This window comes from Monodon monoceros, unplaced genomic scaffold (genome assembly GCF_005190385.1).
Source record: "Monodon monoceros isolate NGI ecotype Baffin Bay Population unplaced genomic scaffold, NGI_Narwhal_1 Super_Scaffold_1, whole genome shotgun sequence".
NCBI lineage: Eukaryota > Metazoa > Chordata > Mammalia > Artiodactyla > Monodontidae > Monodon > Monodon monoceros.
Window position 1 is genome coordinate 71,195,009 of NW_021703765.1, and position 18,833 is coordinate 71,213,841.

Below are 18,833 nucleotides of genomic sequence, written 5' to 3' on the forward strand. Positions count from 1 at the left end.
CTGACTGAAATTCTTTGAAACTAAATTTCCATGTGACCTGTCAGTGCAAGCCCCTACCTCACAGGACTGTTTAGAAATAAGATAAGGTATGTAAGGTCCATGGCACACAGAAGGTAACCAGTCCCCTTAGCTTCCTTCCCTTTGTATTCCAGTGAGTGTGAGAGCTGTCTTCTCCCTCTGGAACTGTTAGGGTGTTTCTGGAGGCTTGCTACCACATCTGGAATCATCTGCTCAGCGCTGTGGAAAGCTGGGTAACAGGTGGTTCCGTGTCTGCCCCACCCACCCATTGTGCTCTCTAACCCCAGATCTTTGGGCCAGTGATGCAGATTCTGAAGTTCAAGACCATAGAGGAAGTCGTTGGGAGAGCCAACAATTCCAAGTACGGGCTGGCCGCAGCTGTCTTCACAAAGGACTTGGACAAGGCCAATTATCTGTCCCAAGCCCTCCAGGCTGGCACCGTGTGGTAAGTGCCTCCCAGCAGCCTCTCGCAACCCAGGTAGTAGAGATCCCCAAGCCAGGGTCTTCTGGAATCCACTACTCACATCCCAGAATTGGGGTGCCGGGTTTAGTTCCTCCTGGGTCAGGGTGTGGTATAGCAGATGGGGATGTCCTTCCCCCTCTCCTCCAGATGAAACTTCCCTCCAGTGCATATGCCCGTGCAGCTGTTCTTGGGCAAGCAGATGGATGACTGGGGCTCCTTACCAAGCTGTAACAAGAGCAGGAGACCAGAGCTGAGGGCCCACATCTATGTAAACACTGGTCTTAAAAGCTTAGCACCTATGGCACACCCACTAGGATGGCTGTAATTTATTTATTTTTAATTTTTTTTAAAAAATTATTTTATTTTTGGCTGTGTTGGGTCTTTGTTGCTGCACATGGGCTTTTCTCTGGTTGCGGCAAGTGGGGGCTACTCTTTGTTGTGGTGCGCGGGCTTCTCATTGTGGTGGCTTCTCTTGTTGTGAAGCACGGGCTCTAGGCATGTGGGCTTCAGTAGTTGTGGCTTGCGGGCTCTAGAGCGCGGGCTCTAGAGCGCAGGCTCAGTAGTTGTGGCGCACGGACTTAGTTGCTCCGCGGCATGTGGGATTTTCCTGGATCAGGGCTTGAACCCATGTCTCCTGCACTGGCAGGCGGATTCTTAACCACTGTGCCACCAGGGAAGCTCCGATGGCTGTAATTTAAAAAACAGAAAATACCAGGTGTTGGTTAGGATGTGGAGAAACTGGAACCCTTACACATTGCTGGTGGGAATGTAAAATGTTGCAGCCACTAGAAAAGTCTGGCAGTTCTCAATAAGTTAAACATAGAATTATCATAGGACCCAGCAATTCCACTCCTGGGTACATACCCAAGAGAAAAAAAACATACATCCACACAAAAAAGTGTATCTGAATGTTCATAGATTATTCACAATAGTCAAAAGGTGGAAATAACCTAAATGTCCATCGACTGATGAATGGATACACAAAATGTGGTTTATCTGTGCAATGGAATATTCAGCCATAAAAAGAAATGAAGTACTGATAACCTGCTACAACATGGAAAACATAATACTAAATGAAATAAGCCAGACACAGAAGGTCACATATTATATGATTCCATTATATGACATGCCCAGAATAGGCAAATCCATAGAGAGAGAAAGTAGATTAGGGGCTGCCAGAGGCTGGAGGAGGGGGGGGATGTGGAGTAACTGCTTGTTGGGTATAGGGTTTCTTTCTGGGGTGATAAATGTTCTGGGATTATATAGAGGTAATGGTTGCACAACATTGTGAATATATCATAAAGCACCTTTAAAGTGGGGAGTTTTAAATTCAGTTAAAATTTAATAATTAAAAAAAATTGCCCCAAAAAGCTTAATACCCAATTAGCAAAAATGATTCATTAAAATGGGAAGGATGAGATGACTTATGGCTTTATTTCATGTGGCCTGCTTTTGACTTCTATATACCTAGCTATTAGTAGGGTTCTACCCATCCATTTTTCTCAATAAAATTTTAGAACAATACAGGAGGTCCGAGGGGTATGATGCTTATCCTCCACCCCAAAAGTTACTTCTGAAATCTCATCTTAAATTATAGGGTCAACTGCTATGATGTGTTTGGGGCCCAGTCACCGTTTGGTGGCTACAAGCTGTCTGGGAGCGGCCGGGAGCTGGGAGAGTATGGGCTGCAGGCATACACTGAAGTGAAAACTGTGAGTATGGGCACCTTCTCAGCCCTCTCCCTCGTGCTGGGGTCCATCAGTATTGACTGCTAGTTTCTTGTTTTAAGCCATGGAAGCTACCAAAGAGGGTAAAGACCCAGTCTCTGCTGTGTCTCATGAGGAATAAGAAGGGACTTGACCACCACTATGCCTACACAGTCCTTTGCTGGGCTTTGTTATACACTGAGTTCTGTAAAACCTGAGAGGAGGCAAAGATCCCAGTGGGCTGAAGCAGCGAGGAAAAACTTCTAATAAAAATCAAGCTATGAGGCATTAGATATCAAGGGGCATATCCTTTGCTTCTGCAATCCTGAAGAACTAAGCAGAAATAGAAAGAAAGCTTTACTTCCATAAATAGCCATCACAGCATTCTCCAACAGGGAAAAATCAGATGTAACCCAAATGCCCAATAAATTATGGAATATTAAGTAGCTGTTAAAGTATTTTTGTAGAATATTTGATATGAAAAATGCTTATCCTTTAAAGTAAAAAAGCAGGATACAAAGTGATGTATGCAGTATAAGCCCAGCTTTAAAACTGTATACGCCCATATACAGATACTCAGATATCTTTATCAAAGTGAAAAAAGACAGGAAAGAAAGATACTAAGGTAAAAATGATTTTCTGTCTACAATGAATACTAATTATAATTTAACCAGGAAACATACTCACAAATGATATTTTAAGAAAAGAGAAATGGGCACAGGGCAAGCAAACCAGCCTGGGGGTGGGGGGTGGCGATGGGAGTAGGATGAGAAAGGGGGAACAGAGCAAGAAAAGGTAAACAGTGGTCTTCATTCAGTATATACTATATAGTATGAAACTCTAATAAGATACAACCTAAGCTCTCAAGAAGATCACTGGAATAAAGTAAACATGTTTACTTGTTTATTGAAATGTTTCCATTGTATACAAGAGGTGAGACCCAGATTTGATATTGACATTGAGATGTCATTAGCCTATAACTGTTCATCAAAACAATAGTTATGGAGGAGATTATTTAGGTATGGAGTGAGGGAGGAGGGAGGCCTAGGACTGAGCCCCAAGGAACTGCAGTATTTAAGGATTGACTGGAGGGCAGTAGAAGAGCCTGAAAAGGAGAGGCTTGAGTTGAGGTGATTTGTGGAGGAATCCAGCTGTAAGCTGCGAATGCTGGAGCCCTCAGGAAATGAGATGTTGGGGAGAACTCGAGAAGGCTTTTGAAGAAATGGCAGGACTTGATGGCCTAGGAGGGTTAGAGGATGTGGGTGAAGGGGGCAAAGCTGATGCAGCCCAGCATCCACACTGTGCTTGGTGCTCATGATAAAGAGTCCTGTTAAAAAAAAAAGTCCTGTATTTTGAGCTTTAGGAACTCGAATGATAACACTAACAAAAATAAGGATTTTTGTGTTATCATTCACTAACAAAAATGACTGTTGCATGCTGAAGGTCTCAGAAGTCAAGTTTGCAAGGGGGACTGATGAGAAAATTTCTTTTTATTTTTACTGAAAGTTTACTTTGTGCCAGGATCTGTGCTAGACTGTCTTATGTATGTTATATCATTTAATGCTCACAACAACCCCATGAAAGAGATATTGCTGTTACCCCATTTTACAGATGAGGGAATGAGTCACACAGAGGTGAAGCACTTGCCCAGTAGCGGGGAACGATGGGATTCAACCCTATATCCATCTGAATCTGGAACCTTCCCCCTAACACACTGAGACACCTGTGAGCTTGAGCACATTATCTTTTCCTGGCTCTGATTCTTGTGGAGGAACATATGGATCTCGGGCAGGGTCTCTCAGCCTTGGAACTGTGGACACTTGGGGTTGGATAATTCTTTGTGGTGGGGCTGTCATGTGCAGCGTAGGATGTTGAGCAGCATCCCTGACTTTTGCCCATTCGATGCCTGTAGCAACCCTCCCCCCAACTGTGACAATCAAAAATGTCTCCAGACATTGCCCACTGTTCTCTGGGGGGCACAGCTGCCCCCGGTTGAGAATGACTAGGTCAAGGGGAGGCAGAGTGTGATCTCATGCAGAACACAGCCCTAGCGGTTGCTGGGATTGGCCACTGGCCATCGAGATGTTCGAAGTCAGGAAAGCCCTTCTGTTTATAGCTCAGGCAGCACCCAGCTGAGGGGGCCTGTAGACCAAAGGGAAGCATGAAGATTTAACAGCTTCTCTGCACCCCTCTTACAGGTCACAGTCAAAGTTCCTCAGAAGAACTCATAAAGAACCATGCTGGCTTTACTCATCCAGTGATGGAAAGTTCAAGGAGATAAGCAACAAAACCAAGAAAAATGACCGTTGCATGCTAAAGGTCTCAAAAGAGAAACTCTGCCAGAAAAATCTTTTGGATCAAGAAAGTTCCAGAATTTGAATCAATAAATAGGGTGGGTGTGGGACAAAGGGTATATGGAAAGCCTTTTAAACTGCAACAATACTACTAGCTTTCAGGGTGATCTTTCAAAGATAGATTCAAATATCTCATCCATTCCATCTGAAACACTTCTGTAACTTGCCTTAATGGGGGAAGAAAAAGCCATTGTTTACCACTGTTCCATCTTTGAAGTAGCAACTAGCACCTTTCTTTGTATTCTGGACTAAAACTCATTAAAAACAGTGCTGCTCTTCACTTTTTAGGTAACTCTTCCTCCATCTCAACCCAAGGAGATGCTGTCACATAGATATGTTGTCCCCTCTGTGTGTATGTCACATTGTAAACAACTGTCACCCATCCCCTACTGTGGATAAATAGCCTTTGTTTCCTGCACGTAGTTAACAGATGTTTCCGGCCTGCCCATGTGGGGTGGGCCCTGTACGACACACTGAGGACGACACCTATACGAGACTGCCAGCCCCTGCCCTCAGAGAGAGGGAGGTAAACTAGGAAACACACACTTGACACCCAAGGTTGGTTCTCAGTGTTTTAAGTTCAAAAACTTGGTCAGAACAAATGAGACAGATTCCTGCTGGACCAGTTTCATAAGAGATTAATTTGAAATCCAGATGTCAGTTTACTCACTTTAAGTGAGGTCTGTATTTCCAATAGCCGGACCTTTTGAATCTTGTATCAAGAACACTGCCTTACTTTAGTCAAGGGACCTGGCAAATTAGTAATCAGTATTATTAGTAAATTAGGAATCAGAAGATTCCTTAGTGAGCAATGGAATTGGAGCAAAAAGAATTGAATCACAGTAGTAGTTTGTGAGTGATCACATTTGGGTCACAGATTCCTTTAAGAATTTGAGGCAAAGTTTGATCCTTTCCTGAGGAAAAAACACCTGTATAATATTTGCAGACAGTGTCAGGGAGTGATGGAGCTCACTGGTTGACCCCTGGCTTTATTTCACTGAGGCTAAGCCACATCTTGATAGGCGATCCCTATTCCACTAGAGACTAATTGGACTTCTTTGAATAGCACTTCTCAATTTTTGTCATATATGCATATACCTGTACTATCATTTACTTTTTTCTTTAAATTGACTCTTATTTAGATAAAAATTTTGAAAAATACCTTACTGCAATACCTAAAAAAGAATAATAGCATTTAACTGCCATAAATAGAAGACATTATAAAAAGATGAAACAATGTTACTAAATTTAAAATAATGAAATACAAGTAAAGCTAATCTTTTAGATTTTATATATGTATGTATACAAATTAATCATTCTATAGCTGAAATAAGTGTACCTCATTGAGGAGACAAGGATTTTATGACCAGTCAGCAGTAATGGGATATTCCAGTTGACGTTGCTTCAAGAAATGATTCTGTATTTTAGCTTTGATGATGAGCAGCAGCAACAGTGCCATTACACGTGAACCGAGCAGCAAAGGGCAGAGCTTTGAGCTCACCCCCGTTCTCCCATCTTCTCTGCAGCTTCTTAGGCTTAAGGTGGTGCGCGGTGGCACCAGGTCAACTGAAACGTCTGTCCCTGTCCTCATGGCACTTGCATCTACCTGGGGAGAGAGGCATTAAACATAGGGATGTAACAGGAAGAGGGTGTTCTGAGAGTGCAAAAGGGGATGCCTGGCCTAAGCTGGGCCTGGTGGAAGAAAAGGTCACGCCCCTCACACATGCATCCATCATAAACACTTACTGGGAGGTTACTGAGTGCTAGGTACTGGCGATGCAAAGATGAATAAGACTTGTAAGACACTATCTAGAAACTCAGGATCTGGTGAGGGGAACAGACTCTCAAAAGTGATGATTATAATATAATATAGATGCCAGATATTGACAATGAGAGCGATCAGGTAATGACATCATGGAAGGATAAGAAGGGCCCCTGCTGACTGCAGGCAGGGAAGAATGCTCCCTAGACAATACTCATGTATTTTACTTGCTTTCCAGGCTTCTTGCCAGAAGTTAAATTCTTGAAGGTTTGAGCCTGGGTTATTTGCCTATAATTTATGCCCTTTATGTAAATGGGAGTACCACTATTATCTGCTAAGTATTTACCCTAAGCAATAATAAATGCATGTCAAAGTCTGATTTTCAGAAGTTAAAAACATGACTCCTATGTGAATATAAGATGAACACAGGTCAAAGATTTTACTCATTAATTAATAAGATGATGAAGCGGATAAACAACAAAGTCCTACTGTACAGCACAAAGAACTATATTCAATATCTTGTAATAAACCGTAATGGAAAAGAATATGAAAAAGAATATATATATATAACAATCACTTTGCTGAACACCAGAAACTAACACAACATGGTAAATCAACTGTACTTCAATTAAAAAGAAAAGATGATGAAGCAGGTTCAAAAATCACTGAGGAACTGGCCGTTTGTGGGCATTTTAATAAAGGTTTTTGCAGCAACGAAGACCCAACACAGGCAAAAATTATATAAAAATAAATTAATTAAAAAAAAAGATTGCTAGGTTAGATACAAAACTGGTTAATGTCCTAGAAAGCAAGAAACAGTAACTAACCATGAGATTTGTGTTTACCAGATAGAAATCATTTGCAGCTGTACTGGACATAAATCTATATATAAATTATAGGTCACTTCACAAAGTGAGCTCTTAATTAGTTAACAGCAAATTCAAACAATGCTACGATCTCCTAGGGCAGAGTTGACAAGCTTTTTCTGTAAAAGGCCAAGGTGATAAACATGTTAGGCTTTTCAGGGTACATAACATCTCTGTCACATTTTCTTTTTTGGTTTTTAGTCCTTTAAAAACGGGGGAAAACCCAACATTCTTAGCTCGAGGGCCGTACAAAAATCGGCCACGGACTGGATTTGGTTTCCTGGCCGTAGCTTGCTGACCCTTGTCCTAGAAAATGAGAAAATCATTGGGTGGGCCTGTGAAATGGAGTTAGGCATGACTTTGAAAGGATATGCATTTATCTTCTTGGCCATACTTCTAAGTTTTGGATAATTTACAAATATGTAATCATTAAGACAAAGTTTGCCTTTGTACCACCTGAAGTCATCTCAGTAACACCACTGGTGGGCAAAGCTTACTTTGGGAAACAGGATTCCTTGTACATCCCAGCGCCAAGAGTCTCCCTCCAGCAGTTCAGACTGAACAAATTCATAGCCTTCGGTTCACTGCTTCTCTGACAAGATTTGGGAACTGCCCAAGCCAACTTGGAGGAGATAAATGGGGGGACCTGAGATTACCATCCCCTTGCAGCAATGTGTTAACAAATCATTCTGGCAATTTTTTTAGATTTTTAAAATTTTACCTTTTTTCCATTCATTTATCTATTCCTTGTTTCAGGAAGTCTTAAGTAGCACTTATCATAGGCTAGGTACTGTGCTATTTATTCCTTGTTTCAGGAAGTCTTAAGTAGCACTTATCATAGGCTAGGTACTGTGCTAGGTAACTGCTTCCTCAGGGAGTAATGCTGGTGACATTCCTGGCTCCCAATGCTTAGTCTAGCTGTGCAGATAATGAAACAAGCGATTGCACTAAAGTGAAGTGTCACAATAAAATGACTAGACACTCCCAGATTGTGGGATTACAGTGTTGGAGGCTTTGTCACCCTCCATGCACTAAACACATTTTTTAATGTAATATTTATTTTGTTAATCATAATAAACACACTTTTAATGTTTTGTTTTACTGGTTACAAGGAACAGTGAATTAGGAACTATAGAAGCAAAGCTAGCATTATATTACCTAGTTTGGTGTCTCTTTCACTGAGTTACAAGGTTCTGACTCTTCCACTCCTTGATTTTGTTCCCAGTCCACATTTCTCAGGCAAAAATAACAACTAAAATAAGGATAAAAGTTTATCTCTCTCAAGTAAAAGAAGTCCAAAGTTGGGCAGTTAAGGGCTATTAATGTGATTCCACAAAGTCTTTAAGCAACCTGGGATCCTACTATTTCAGTGTTCCATTATCCCTAGAGTATGACCCTCATCCTCAAGGTTTAATATGGCTGCTAACATTCCAGCCATCACATCAACATTCCAGGGAGTAGGATGGTAAAAAGGACAAAGAAAGGTGGGACACTCTTCTCTATAAGGCAACTTCCCAGAGGTTGCCCACAAAACTTCCACTTATATGTCTTTGGACAAAATTAATTATATGGCCACATCTAGCTGCAAAGAAGGATAAGGAATATTGTCTTTTTAGCCAGGGATCAGCGTGCCTAGCTAAAACTGAAGTTCTTAATTCTAAAAAGGAAAATGGATTTGGGGAGGCAAATAGCAATCCCTACCATGATGTGAAACAGTACCCTCAAAATTTTGGGTGATGCCTCTCCTATGCCTAACCTTACCACAAATTTAATCCAAATCTCATGATGTAGGGTGAGAGTACTGGGAAGATTTTCTGAACAGACAGTGTATTACTTAAGAATATTTTAGTTGCAAGTGTCAGAAAACCAAATTCAAACCAGTGTAAAAAAATGGTTCCTATATTCCAAAATCCTGACATCTCAGCTTTGGCCATGGCTTGATTCAGAAGTTCAAAAAGTTTCCATCTCTTGGCTCCACCTCTGCCAGGTGGGCTTCATTTTTAGACCATACCCATTTTGGTTCTGGTGGGTCTGGATCCTTAGAAGAGCCAACTGACTTCAACAGCTCTCATCTCACACCCAGCCAGACTCAAGTCCACTGGCTAGGAGAAAGTCCCTTTTTGCTAGCCCCAGCAAAGAGGTTCATGCTAATTGGTCCAGCTGATATGACATCCTGCCCCTCCCTCAACCAGTCACTGTGGCCAGAGGGTTGAGATGTGATGATTCACTTAGACCTGAGTCATAATGGTCCACACTTGTGGCCAGGACTGGAGTCCCCTCTAGTCCATCTGGGCTGAAAATGAGGGAGGGATGGATCCCCCAAAGAATACTGGTGCTCTTATCTGAAGGAGAAGACATAGAGATTGGAGAGTTTCCCGAGTTACTGCTGACCTTTTAATATTTCAGTGTTGCCAAAACCCCTGTTGGGGTGAACTGGAGAAAACAGGAATGTAATGTTTCTTGCCCCCAGTCCCTGTGAATTAGACTCATTGTAATTGTAAGAGAATCTGTTTTTCAAACTGACAAATGACAAAGGAAATGCTAGCTATTAAGAAATGTCTATAATGTTGATTCTGACATCCTAGACACATTAATCTCCTTGTGCTTTTAGTGACAAACCAGTTAGAACACTAGCTATCTAAGCAAAAAGATCTCAGGTTATAACCTAATCTCTCTGGGTATTTGGATATGGGTCAGTCACAGGAGTATTGGGTGTAAAGCTGCTGTTTCTGCCTTTAGCCTTGCCCAGTGCCCAAGAGGAAATGGCTGAATAAGGGACACAAGGAACTACGCAGCCCCGAGAACCGAGTTGATGAGGCGTTTTCTAAGTCTAGGCGCCACCTCGTGGTCAATAAGTACAACTACAGTATTATCCTCTCCGAGAGCTGATAGGCTAGACCTACCAGGCTGGTGTCTTTCAAAGATGGTGTTACACAAATGAATTTATTTACAAAACAGAAAAAGACTCACAAACTTATGGTTACTAAAGAGTATAGTGGGGGGCGGGGAGATAAATTAGGAGTTTTGGATTAACATATACACACTACTATATATAAAATAGATAAGCAAGGACCTACTGTATAGCACAGGGAACTATATTCAAAATCTTGTAATAACCTATAATGGAAATGAATTTGAAAAAGATTATATATAATATATATATTATATATAATATATTATATATATATAATATATATATATATAACTGAATCACTTTTCTGTATACCTGGAACACAACATTGTAAATTAACTATACTTCAATTTTAAAAATGGTTAAAACAAGCAAAACAAAACAAAACATGGTGTTACATACAACAAAACTGTATATGGGTAATACCTAGCAGGCAAATGCAATGAGAGAATCAAGAGGCCAGGGTCACATACCTAGGATAACTGAAAACAGGGACTCCAACAAAAACTTGTTCACGAATGTTCACAGCAGTACTATTCATAATAGCCAAAAGGCGGAAACAACCCAAATGTCTATCAACAGATGAATGGATAAACAAAATGTGGTCCATTCACATAATGAAATATTATTCAACCATAAAGAAGTAATGAAGCACTGATACATGCTATAATATAGATGAACCTCAAAAACATAATGCTAAGTGAAAGAAGCTGAACATAAAAGGCCACATATTGTCTGATTCCATGTTTATGAAATGTTCAGAATAGGTAAATCCATAGAGACAGAAAGTAGATTGGTAGTTGCCAGGGGCTGGGGAAAGGAGGAAAGGGGTTGGATAATAGATATGGGTTTCCTTTGGGGATGATGAAAACGTTTTCAAACTAGATAGAGGCGATAGTTGCACAACATTGTGAATGTACTGAATGTCACCGAATTGTTTACTTTAAAATGGTCAATTTTATGTGAGTTTTACCTTAATTTAAAAAAATTAGCCGCATTACCTCTGGGCCTCCATTTCCTCACGATCCCTACAGTAACATCCAGTTCTCACTCAGCTCTTTTGTGAAGAATAAAAGGGAACTGATATTCATTTACATTGATTTTATTAACCCTTTTCTGAAAAGGAAATAAACACGGTAAAAAAAATGTTCAGTGAAATATACCCCTAGCTCCCAATCTGGTGGCCCCAGGAAGAAGTATTTACTGTGTATCTACTAAGTGCCAGGTGATGCTGATGCTGCTGGTCTGGCGGCCACACTTTGCGAACCACCGCCTGAGGAAAAAATGTATCAGGTCGTTCTTTGACGCTTCCATACAGAAACCCTCATTTCCTTAATATGAGAGGGATCTGAACTTCCTTCAGAAAGACTTGTGTTAGCTCTTTATTTTTTATTTTGAAATTACTTCAAACTTAGAGTTTTGAGAAAAGTACAGTCATCTCTCATATACTCTACCCAAATTCATCCATTTTTAGCGTTTTCTCCCATTTGCTCTATCCCTTCTTACCCCCCTTCCCAACTCCCATTATATATTTTCTTTTTTTTCTGGACCATCTATGAGTAAGTTGCAGGCATCATGCCCATTTACTTCTTAATACTTTAATGTGTTTGAATTTTTATCTTGGATACTCCCTTAAGTAACCACAGTTGAGTTACCTAATACAGGGAATTTCATTTGATACACACTGACCCAATACTTGTGGGAGCTTTTGACAACACTAGGAACATCTGAGGAACAGGATTATCCTGGGGGAAGCTGGTGATATTTCCTGGTCCTACTCTGCCTCCTTAGAGACTCTTATATGCCAGCTATGATCCAGGAAGAGGGCCCTCACCCAAACCATGTTGGCACTCTGGCCTCAGACTCCTATCCTCCAGAACCGTGAGAAATACATTCCTGTTGCTTCTAAGCCACCCAGTTTGTGGCATTTTGTTGGAGCAGCTCAAATAGACTAAGATAGCACCTGCCCTTCACTCATTTCTGACTCCTGCTGATTCCTCTCTTCAATCCCATTGCAAAGGGTAGAGATAAGGATATCAGTTCAGTATATTACCTGGCAATAACAACAATAAAAACCATCATCACCATAATCATCTGAGCATTTAATGGTTTATTTTTAAAGCTATATCAAAATGTCATGTTCCTGTGTCTCGTTTCAGGTAATCTCTGTGTCTTGTTTCTCAGCTGAAAAGTGGGAATCACAGTCGTCAAATGAGATATTGTAACTCTTTGGAAATTGTGTCTTTTCAGAATCTTACTTTCCCCTTGGGGCTTCAAAAGGCTACCAAGTGAAGTGGTTGTTTAATGGGTATAGAGTTTCACTTTTGCAAGATGAAAAAGTTGTGAATATACTTAAAACTACTAATTCATACACTTAGAAATAATTAAGATGGTAAATTTGATGTTTTACAGTTTTTACCAAAATAATACTTAAAAAAAAAAAAAAACTACCAAGTGAGACATCTGAGGAGCTGTCCCAGAAGAGGGATGATGTTTCTGTGGCTCCCAAAGGAGAGACCCGAGCCAGTCAGTGAACAGTGAGGGAAGCAAGCAGGAAATCTCTGGCAATGGGCAGAAAAAGCTGCATGTGGGAAGGTTCACGCCAGGTCAAGGGAAGTGCTCCAGCAGGGGCTGAGGAGCCGCAGAAATGCAGAGCTGCACTGTGGGCACAGGGTTGGACTTGATGATTGCTAGGGTCCCTTCCACCTCAAGAGGCTGAAGGATTTGAACTGAGTCAAGTTGAGCAAATGCTAGAACTTTCCATTCACAGACTGTCAAATTTTATTATGCTATATATGAGGAACAGAAATTTAGGTAAAAAACCAGTGCATGCTCTCATACTATAGGAGAATATAACTTGGTATGACTTTTCTGGTAGGAATCCACTGCTAAAAATTTATCCAAGATAACAAATGGACAAGTGGACAAAATACGTTTATTTCCTAAGTGCTCTTTCCAAGCACTATTTGTGATAGCAGAAAACTTCAAACAACTTAAATGTCCATTAAGTGACCACTCGGTGACACTCAGAGGGTCGAGACGTCAATCTGAGTATCAAGCAGAAGGGAGATGTTTGGGGCAGGATGAGGGACAGCAAATACCAAGAGAGACTGGATGCTGCTCCTCTTTGCTTCTCTCCACAGCCTTCTCCTTTCTCTGCAGGTTGGCTTTCACTGCTTTAATATTCATGCAGCAGACGATGACTGCCTCAGCCTGGACAGCACGACTCATGGTTGGCTTAATGTTCCAGTCTCAGTTCCCATGAGCTTCTGATAGGTCCAGCTTGGCCCAGAAGTCCATTCCTGAGCCAGTCAGCTGTGGCTGCAGGATGGGGCCACATGGTACTCACTAGATGTTAAGCCCATCCCCTAAGCAGGGGCTGTTGGGTGATGGGCACCCTGGAGGTGTCTACACTCACTCATCAGTGTGGTCCAGGACCAACTGGCAGCATCTATAGCACCAGGCAGCTTCTTAGCAATGCAGATTCCCAGGTTCCACCCCATACCTAATGAATCAAAATCTGCATTTTAATAAGGTCCTCGGGGTCAGTCTGCATTAAAGTTTGGAAGACACTGATTTATCACAAGAAAGGATGGTTCCTTCCCATTTTCTTCCTTCCTTCCTTCTTCCTCCACCCCCCTTCCTCATTAAAATGCCTTTACTGAGGTATAATTCACATACCATACAATTCACCCATTTATTTAAAGAGTACAATTGAATTTTTTTAGTATGTTTACAGAATTATACATCTATCACCATAATAGATTTGACAGCATTTTGACTGCTCTAAAAAGAAGCCTGTACTCCTTGGCTGTCATCCCCTAATCCCCCCCCCCCCCCCCCCCCCCGCCCCCGGCAATCACTAATCTACTTTGTCTCTAGGGATTTGCCTACTCTGGATATTTCATGTAAGTGGAGTCATACAGTATGTGACCTTTTGTGTCTGTCTTCTTTCACTTTTTTTTTTGGCTGTGCCTTGCAGCTTGCAGGATCCTAGTTCCCCGACCAGGAATCAAACCCCGGCCCCCTGCAGTGGAAGCACAGAGTCCTAACCACTGGACTCCCAGGGAAGTCCCTGTTGGGAGTTTTTAAAAATTACGGATTCAATTTCATTACTGGTAATTGGTCTCTTTATATTTTCCATTTCTTCCTGCCTCAGTCTTGGTAGATTGTACATTTCTAGCAATATACCTGTTTCTTCTAGGTTGTCCATTTTATTGACATATAATTGTTTGTAGTAATCTCTTATGATCCTTTGTATTTCTGTGGTGTTGGTTGTAACTTCCCTTTCATTTTTAATTATTTATTGGAGCCCATTTTCTTTTTTTCTTGATGAGTCTGACTAAATTTTCTCTTTTCAAAGAAACACCTCTTAGTTTCATTGATCTTTTTTGTTGCCTTTTTAATCTCTATTGCACTTATTTCTGCTCTGATCTTTATGATTTCTTTCCTTCAACTAATTTTGAGTTTTGTTTGCTCTTTTTCTAGTTCCTTTAGGTGTAAAGTTTGGTTGTTTGAGATTTCTTTTCTTGTTTCTGAGGTAGGCTTGTATCACTATAAACTCTCCTCTTAGAACTGCTTTTGCCGCATCCCATAGATTTTGGATCACTGTGTTTCCATTTTCTTTTGTCTCCAGGTATTTTTTTATTTCCTCTTTGATTTCTTTGGTGAACAATTTGTTGTTCAGTAGCATATTGTTTAGTCTCCACATGTTGGTATTTTTTGCCATTTTTTTCTTGTAGTTGACTTCTAGCTATCACTGTGGCTGGAAAAGATGCTTGATATAATTTCAGTTCTCTTAAATTTATTGAGACTCGTGATCTTTCCTGGAGAATGTTCCATGTGCCCTTGGAAAGAATTTTCAGTCTGCAGCTTTTGGATAAAAAGCTCTACTTATATCTATTAAGTCCATCTGGTCTAATGTGTCACTTAAGGCCAGTGTTTCCTTATTGATTTTCTGTCTGGATGATCTGTCCATTGATGTAAATGTGATGTTAAAGTCCCCTACAATGATAAGTTACTGTCAACTTCTCCCTTTATATTTGTTAGTATTTGCCTTATGTATTTAGATGCTCCTGTGTTGGGTACATATATAATTGTTGTATCTTCTTATTGGCTAGATCCCTTTATCATTATCTAATGTCCTTCTTTGTCTCATTATGGTCTTTGTTTTAAAGTCTGTTTTGTCTGATATAAGTATTGCTATCTCAACCTTCTTTTTATTTCCATTTGCATGGAATACCTTTTCCCATCCCCTCACTTTCAATCTGTTTGTCTTTAGATCTGAAGTGAATCTTTTGTAGGCACCATATATATGGGTCTTTTTTTTTTTTTAACCATTCAGCCACTCTAAATCTTTTAATTGGAGCATTTAATACATTTACATTTAAAGTAATTATTGATAGATATGTATTTGTTGCCATTGTGTTAACTGTTTTCTGGTTGTTTTTGTAGTTCTCTTTTGTTCGTTTCTTCTTCTTTTGCTTTCTTCCTCTGTGATTTGATGGCTATCCTTAGTGTTGTTTGGATTCCTTTGTCTTTCTTGTGTGTGTATCTATCATAGGTTTTTGGGTTGTGGTTACTATGAGGTTTATATATAACAATCATATATACATATGTGATTATTTTAAGTTGATCTCTTAAGTTTGAACATATTCTAACCACCCTGCATATTTACTCACCACTGCGTTTAATATTTAATGTTTTTGAAACCATATTTTATGTCTTTTTGTTTTGCGTAGCCCTTAACTACTCATTATGGATATAGATAATTTTACTACTTTTGTCTTTTAACCTTTCTACTAGCCTTATAAGTGGCTGACCTACTACCTTTACTGTATATTTGCCTTTACATTTTTCCTTTAGTAATTTTTATATTTCTAGTTGTGGTCTTTTCTTTTTTTAAAGATTTATCATTTATTTATTTATTTATTTTTGGCTGCATCGGGTCTTAGTTGCGGCATGCAGGATCTTTCATTGCGGTGCACAGGCTTCTCTCTAGTTGTGGCGTGTGGGTTTTCTCTTTTCTAGTTGTGGCACACAGGCTCCAGGGCATGTGGGCTCTGTAGTTGTGGTGCGCGGGCTTAGTTGCCCCGTGGCACGTGGGATCTTAGTTCCCTGACCAGGGATTGAACCCACGTCCCCTGCATTGTAAGGTGGATTCTTTACCACTGGACCACCAGGGAAATCCTGTGGTCTTTTCCTTTTCACTCAGAGAAGTCCCTTTCACATTTCTTGTTAAGCTGGCTTATTGGTACTGAACTCTTTTAGCTTTTGCTTGTCTGTAAAATTCTTTGTCTTTCCTTCAAATCTGAATTATAACCTTGCTGGGTAGAATATTCTTGGTTGTAGGTTTTTTCATTTCATCACTTTAAATATATTGTGCCATTTCCTTCTGGCCTGCAAAGTTTCTGCTGAAAAGTCCGCTGACAGTCTTATAGGAGTTCCCTTGTATGTAACTACTTCCTTTTCCCTTGCTGCTTTTAATGTTCTCTCTTTAATTTTTTTTCTATTTTAATTACAATGTGTCTTGGTGTGGACCTCTTTGTGATGATCTTGTTTAAGACTCTGTGCTTCCTGGTCCTGGATGTCTGCTTCCTTTCCTTGGATAGGGAAGTTTTCAGCTATTATGTATTCAAGTAAGTTCTCTGCCTCTGTCTCTCTTCTCCTTCTGGGACCCTATAATGTGAACTTCAGTATGCTTGATGTTGTCCCAGAGGTACCTTAAACCATTCTTATTTTTCAAAATTCTTTTTCCTTTTTTGTGTTCAGTTTGGGTGATTTCCACTACTCTGTCTTCCAGTTTGCTGATCTGTTCTTCTGTATAATCTATTCTATTGTTGATTCCTTCTTGTGTGTTTTTTATTTCCACTATTGTATTCTTCGGCTGTTTGGTTCTTCTTTATATTTTGTTAAGCTTCTGTGTTCATCCATTCTTCTCCTGAGTTCATTGAACATCTTTATAATCATTACCTTGAATTCTTTAATGGTTAGATTACTTACCTCCACTTTGCTTAGTCTTCTTCTAGGGTTTTACCTTGTTCCTTTGTTTGGAACATATTCCTGTATTGCTTCATTTTGCCTAATTCTGTTTTTAGTTCTATGTATTAGGTAGATTGGATACAATTCTCAATCTTGGAGAAGTGGCCTTATATAAGAGATGTCCTGTGGGGCTTAGCAGCACCTTCTCCTCTGGTTACCAGAGCTATACACTCTAGGGGTGCCTCCATGTGGGTTTCATGGGTCCATCTGTTGTCACAGGGCTGACTACTTTGAGCACACTGGTAGGCAGGGCTGGCCTCCAGCCCAGTTGGCTGCCAGGCCCTGCCTTGTGTGGAGGCTGCTGGCCTACTGGTGGGCGGGGCATATCCCTGCATGGCTGGCTGTTCAGCTTGGGGATCGTGGGATCCCCAACTGGCTGGTGGCGGTAAGGCCCTGGTACTAATAGGCTAGTAGGAGGACTCCAAAATGGCACTTGGCAGAACCAATGTCATGGTAGAATGAGCTCCTAAAAATGGCTGCCACCAGAGTCTGTGTCCCCATGGGGAGTCCCAGTTGCCTCCTGCCTCTCCTGGAGGCCCTCCGAGATCAGCAAGTGGGTCTGACCCAGGCTCCTTTCAAATTATTGCCTCTGTACTAGGTCTCAGAGCATGTGAAATTTTGCATACGTCCTTTAAGAGCCAAGTCTGTTTCCTATAGCCCTCTGGTTCTCCCATACAGAAGCCCCTCTCATCTTCAAAGCCAGACATTTTGGGGCTGGACTCTTCTGGATGGCCTACCCTGAAGGTGTGAGTCTTAACTATACTGTATCTCTGCCCCTCCTATCTGCCTGGTTGTGGTTCCCTTTTTTTTTTTTTTTTCTTTTTGGCCACACTGCACAGCTTGTGGGATCTTAGTTCCCTGACCAGGGATTGAACCCAGGCCCTTGGCAGTGAAAACAGAGTCTTAACTACTGGACCTCCAGGGAATTCCCTGTAGTTCCTTCTTTCCATCTTTAGTTGTGGAAAATCTGCTAGTCTTCAGGTCATTCTCATCAATAGTTGATCTGTAAATAGTTGTAATTTTGGTGTGCCGATGGGTGGAGGTGAGCTCTGGGTCTTCCCACTCCATCATCTTGGCCACACCCATAAATGTCTAATTCAAAGACACCCAGTCTACAGTATTTCCTTATAGCAGCCCAAGCTATGACAGATTTTGGTGCTGAGAAGTGGGGTGCTGCTATAACAATTACCTAAAAATGTGGAAGCAGCTTTTGAACTGGGGAAAGGGTGGAGGTTGGAAGAATTTGGAAGTACATGCTAGAAAGATAGATGTTTCTGGTGAGGGCTCAGAAAGAAAAGAGGAGAGGTGGAGAGAAAGCTTTCATTTTCTTAGCAAACACATAAATAATCATGAAAAGAGTGTTGGCAGAAATATGGATGGTAAGGTCCACTTTGTTGAGGTCTTAGAGGGAAATGAGGAACATGCTGTTGGACAATGGAGAACAGACGATCCTTGTTATAAAGTGGCAAAGAACTTGGCTGAACTGTGTCCTAGTGTTTTTGCAAGGTACAGCTGGAGAGCAATGAAAATGAATATTCAATAACTGAATTATTTTGCTGTACACTTGAAACTAACACAATATTGTAAGTCAACTATACTCCAATAAAATTTAATAAAAAAGAAAAAATCCTGCTGCAAGTAAAAGATCAAAGTTAAATATTTAAGTCATATTTGTAAAAAAAAGAAAATGAATATTCAGTGAAGAGATTTAT

At 40.7% G+C, this 18,833-nt stretch overlaps 1 protein-coding gene across 1 annotated transcript in view; it reads left to right on the top strand.

The window, feature by feature from the left end:
* ALDH2 (aldehyde dehydrogenase 2 family member) overlaps positions 1 to 6,680 on the top strand; it is a 31,032-nt gene extending 24,352 nt beyond the window's left edge. The window contains exons 11-13 of the mRNA XM_029219829.1: positions 306 to 463; positions 2,079 to 2,193; positions 4,386 to 6,680. Of these exons, the coding sequence (XP_029075662.1) occupies positions 306 to 463; positions 2,079 to 2,193; positions 4,386 to 4,418 (306 nt within the window). The 3' untranslated portion in view covers positions 4,419 to 6,680. The remainder of the gene's footprint in view (positions 1 to 305; positions 464 to 2,078; positions 2,194 to 4,385) is intronic.
* The last annotated feature ends 12,153 nt before the right edge of the window (positions 6,681 to 18,833 follow it).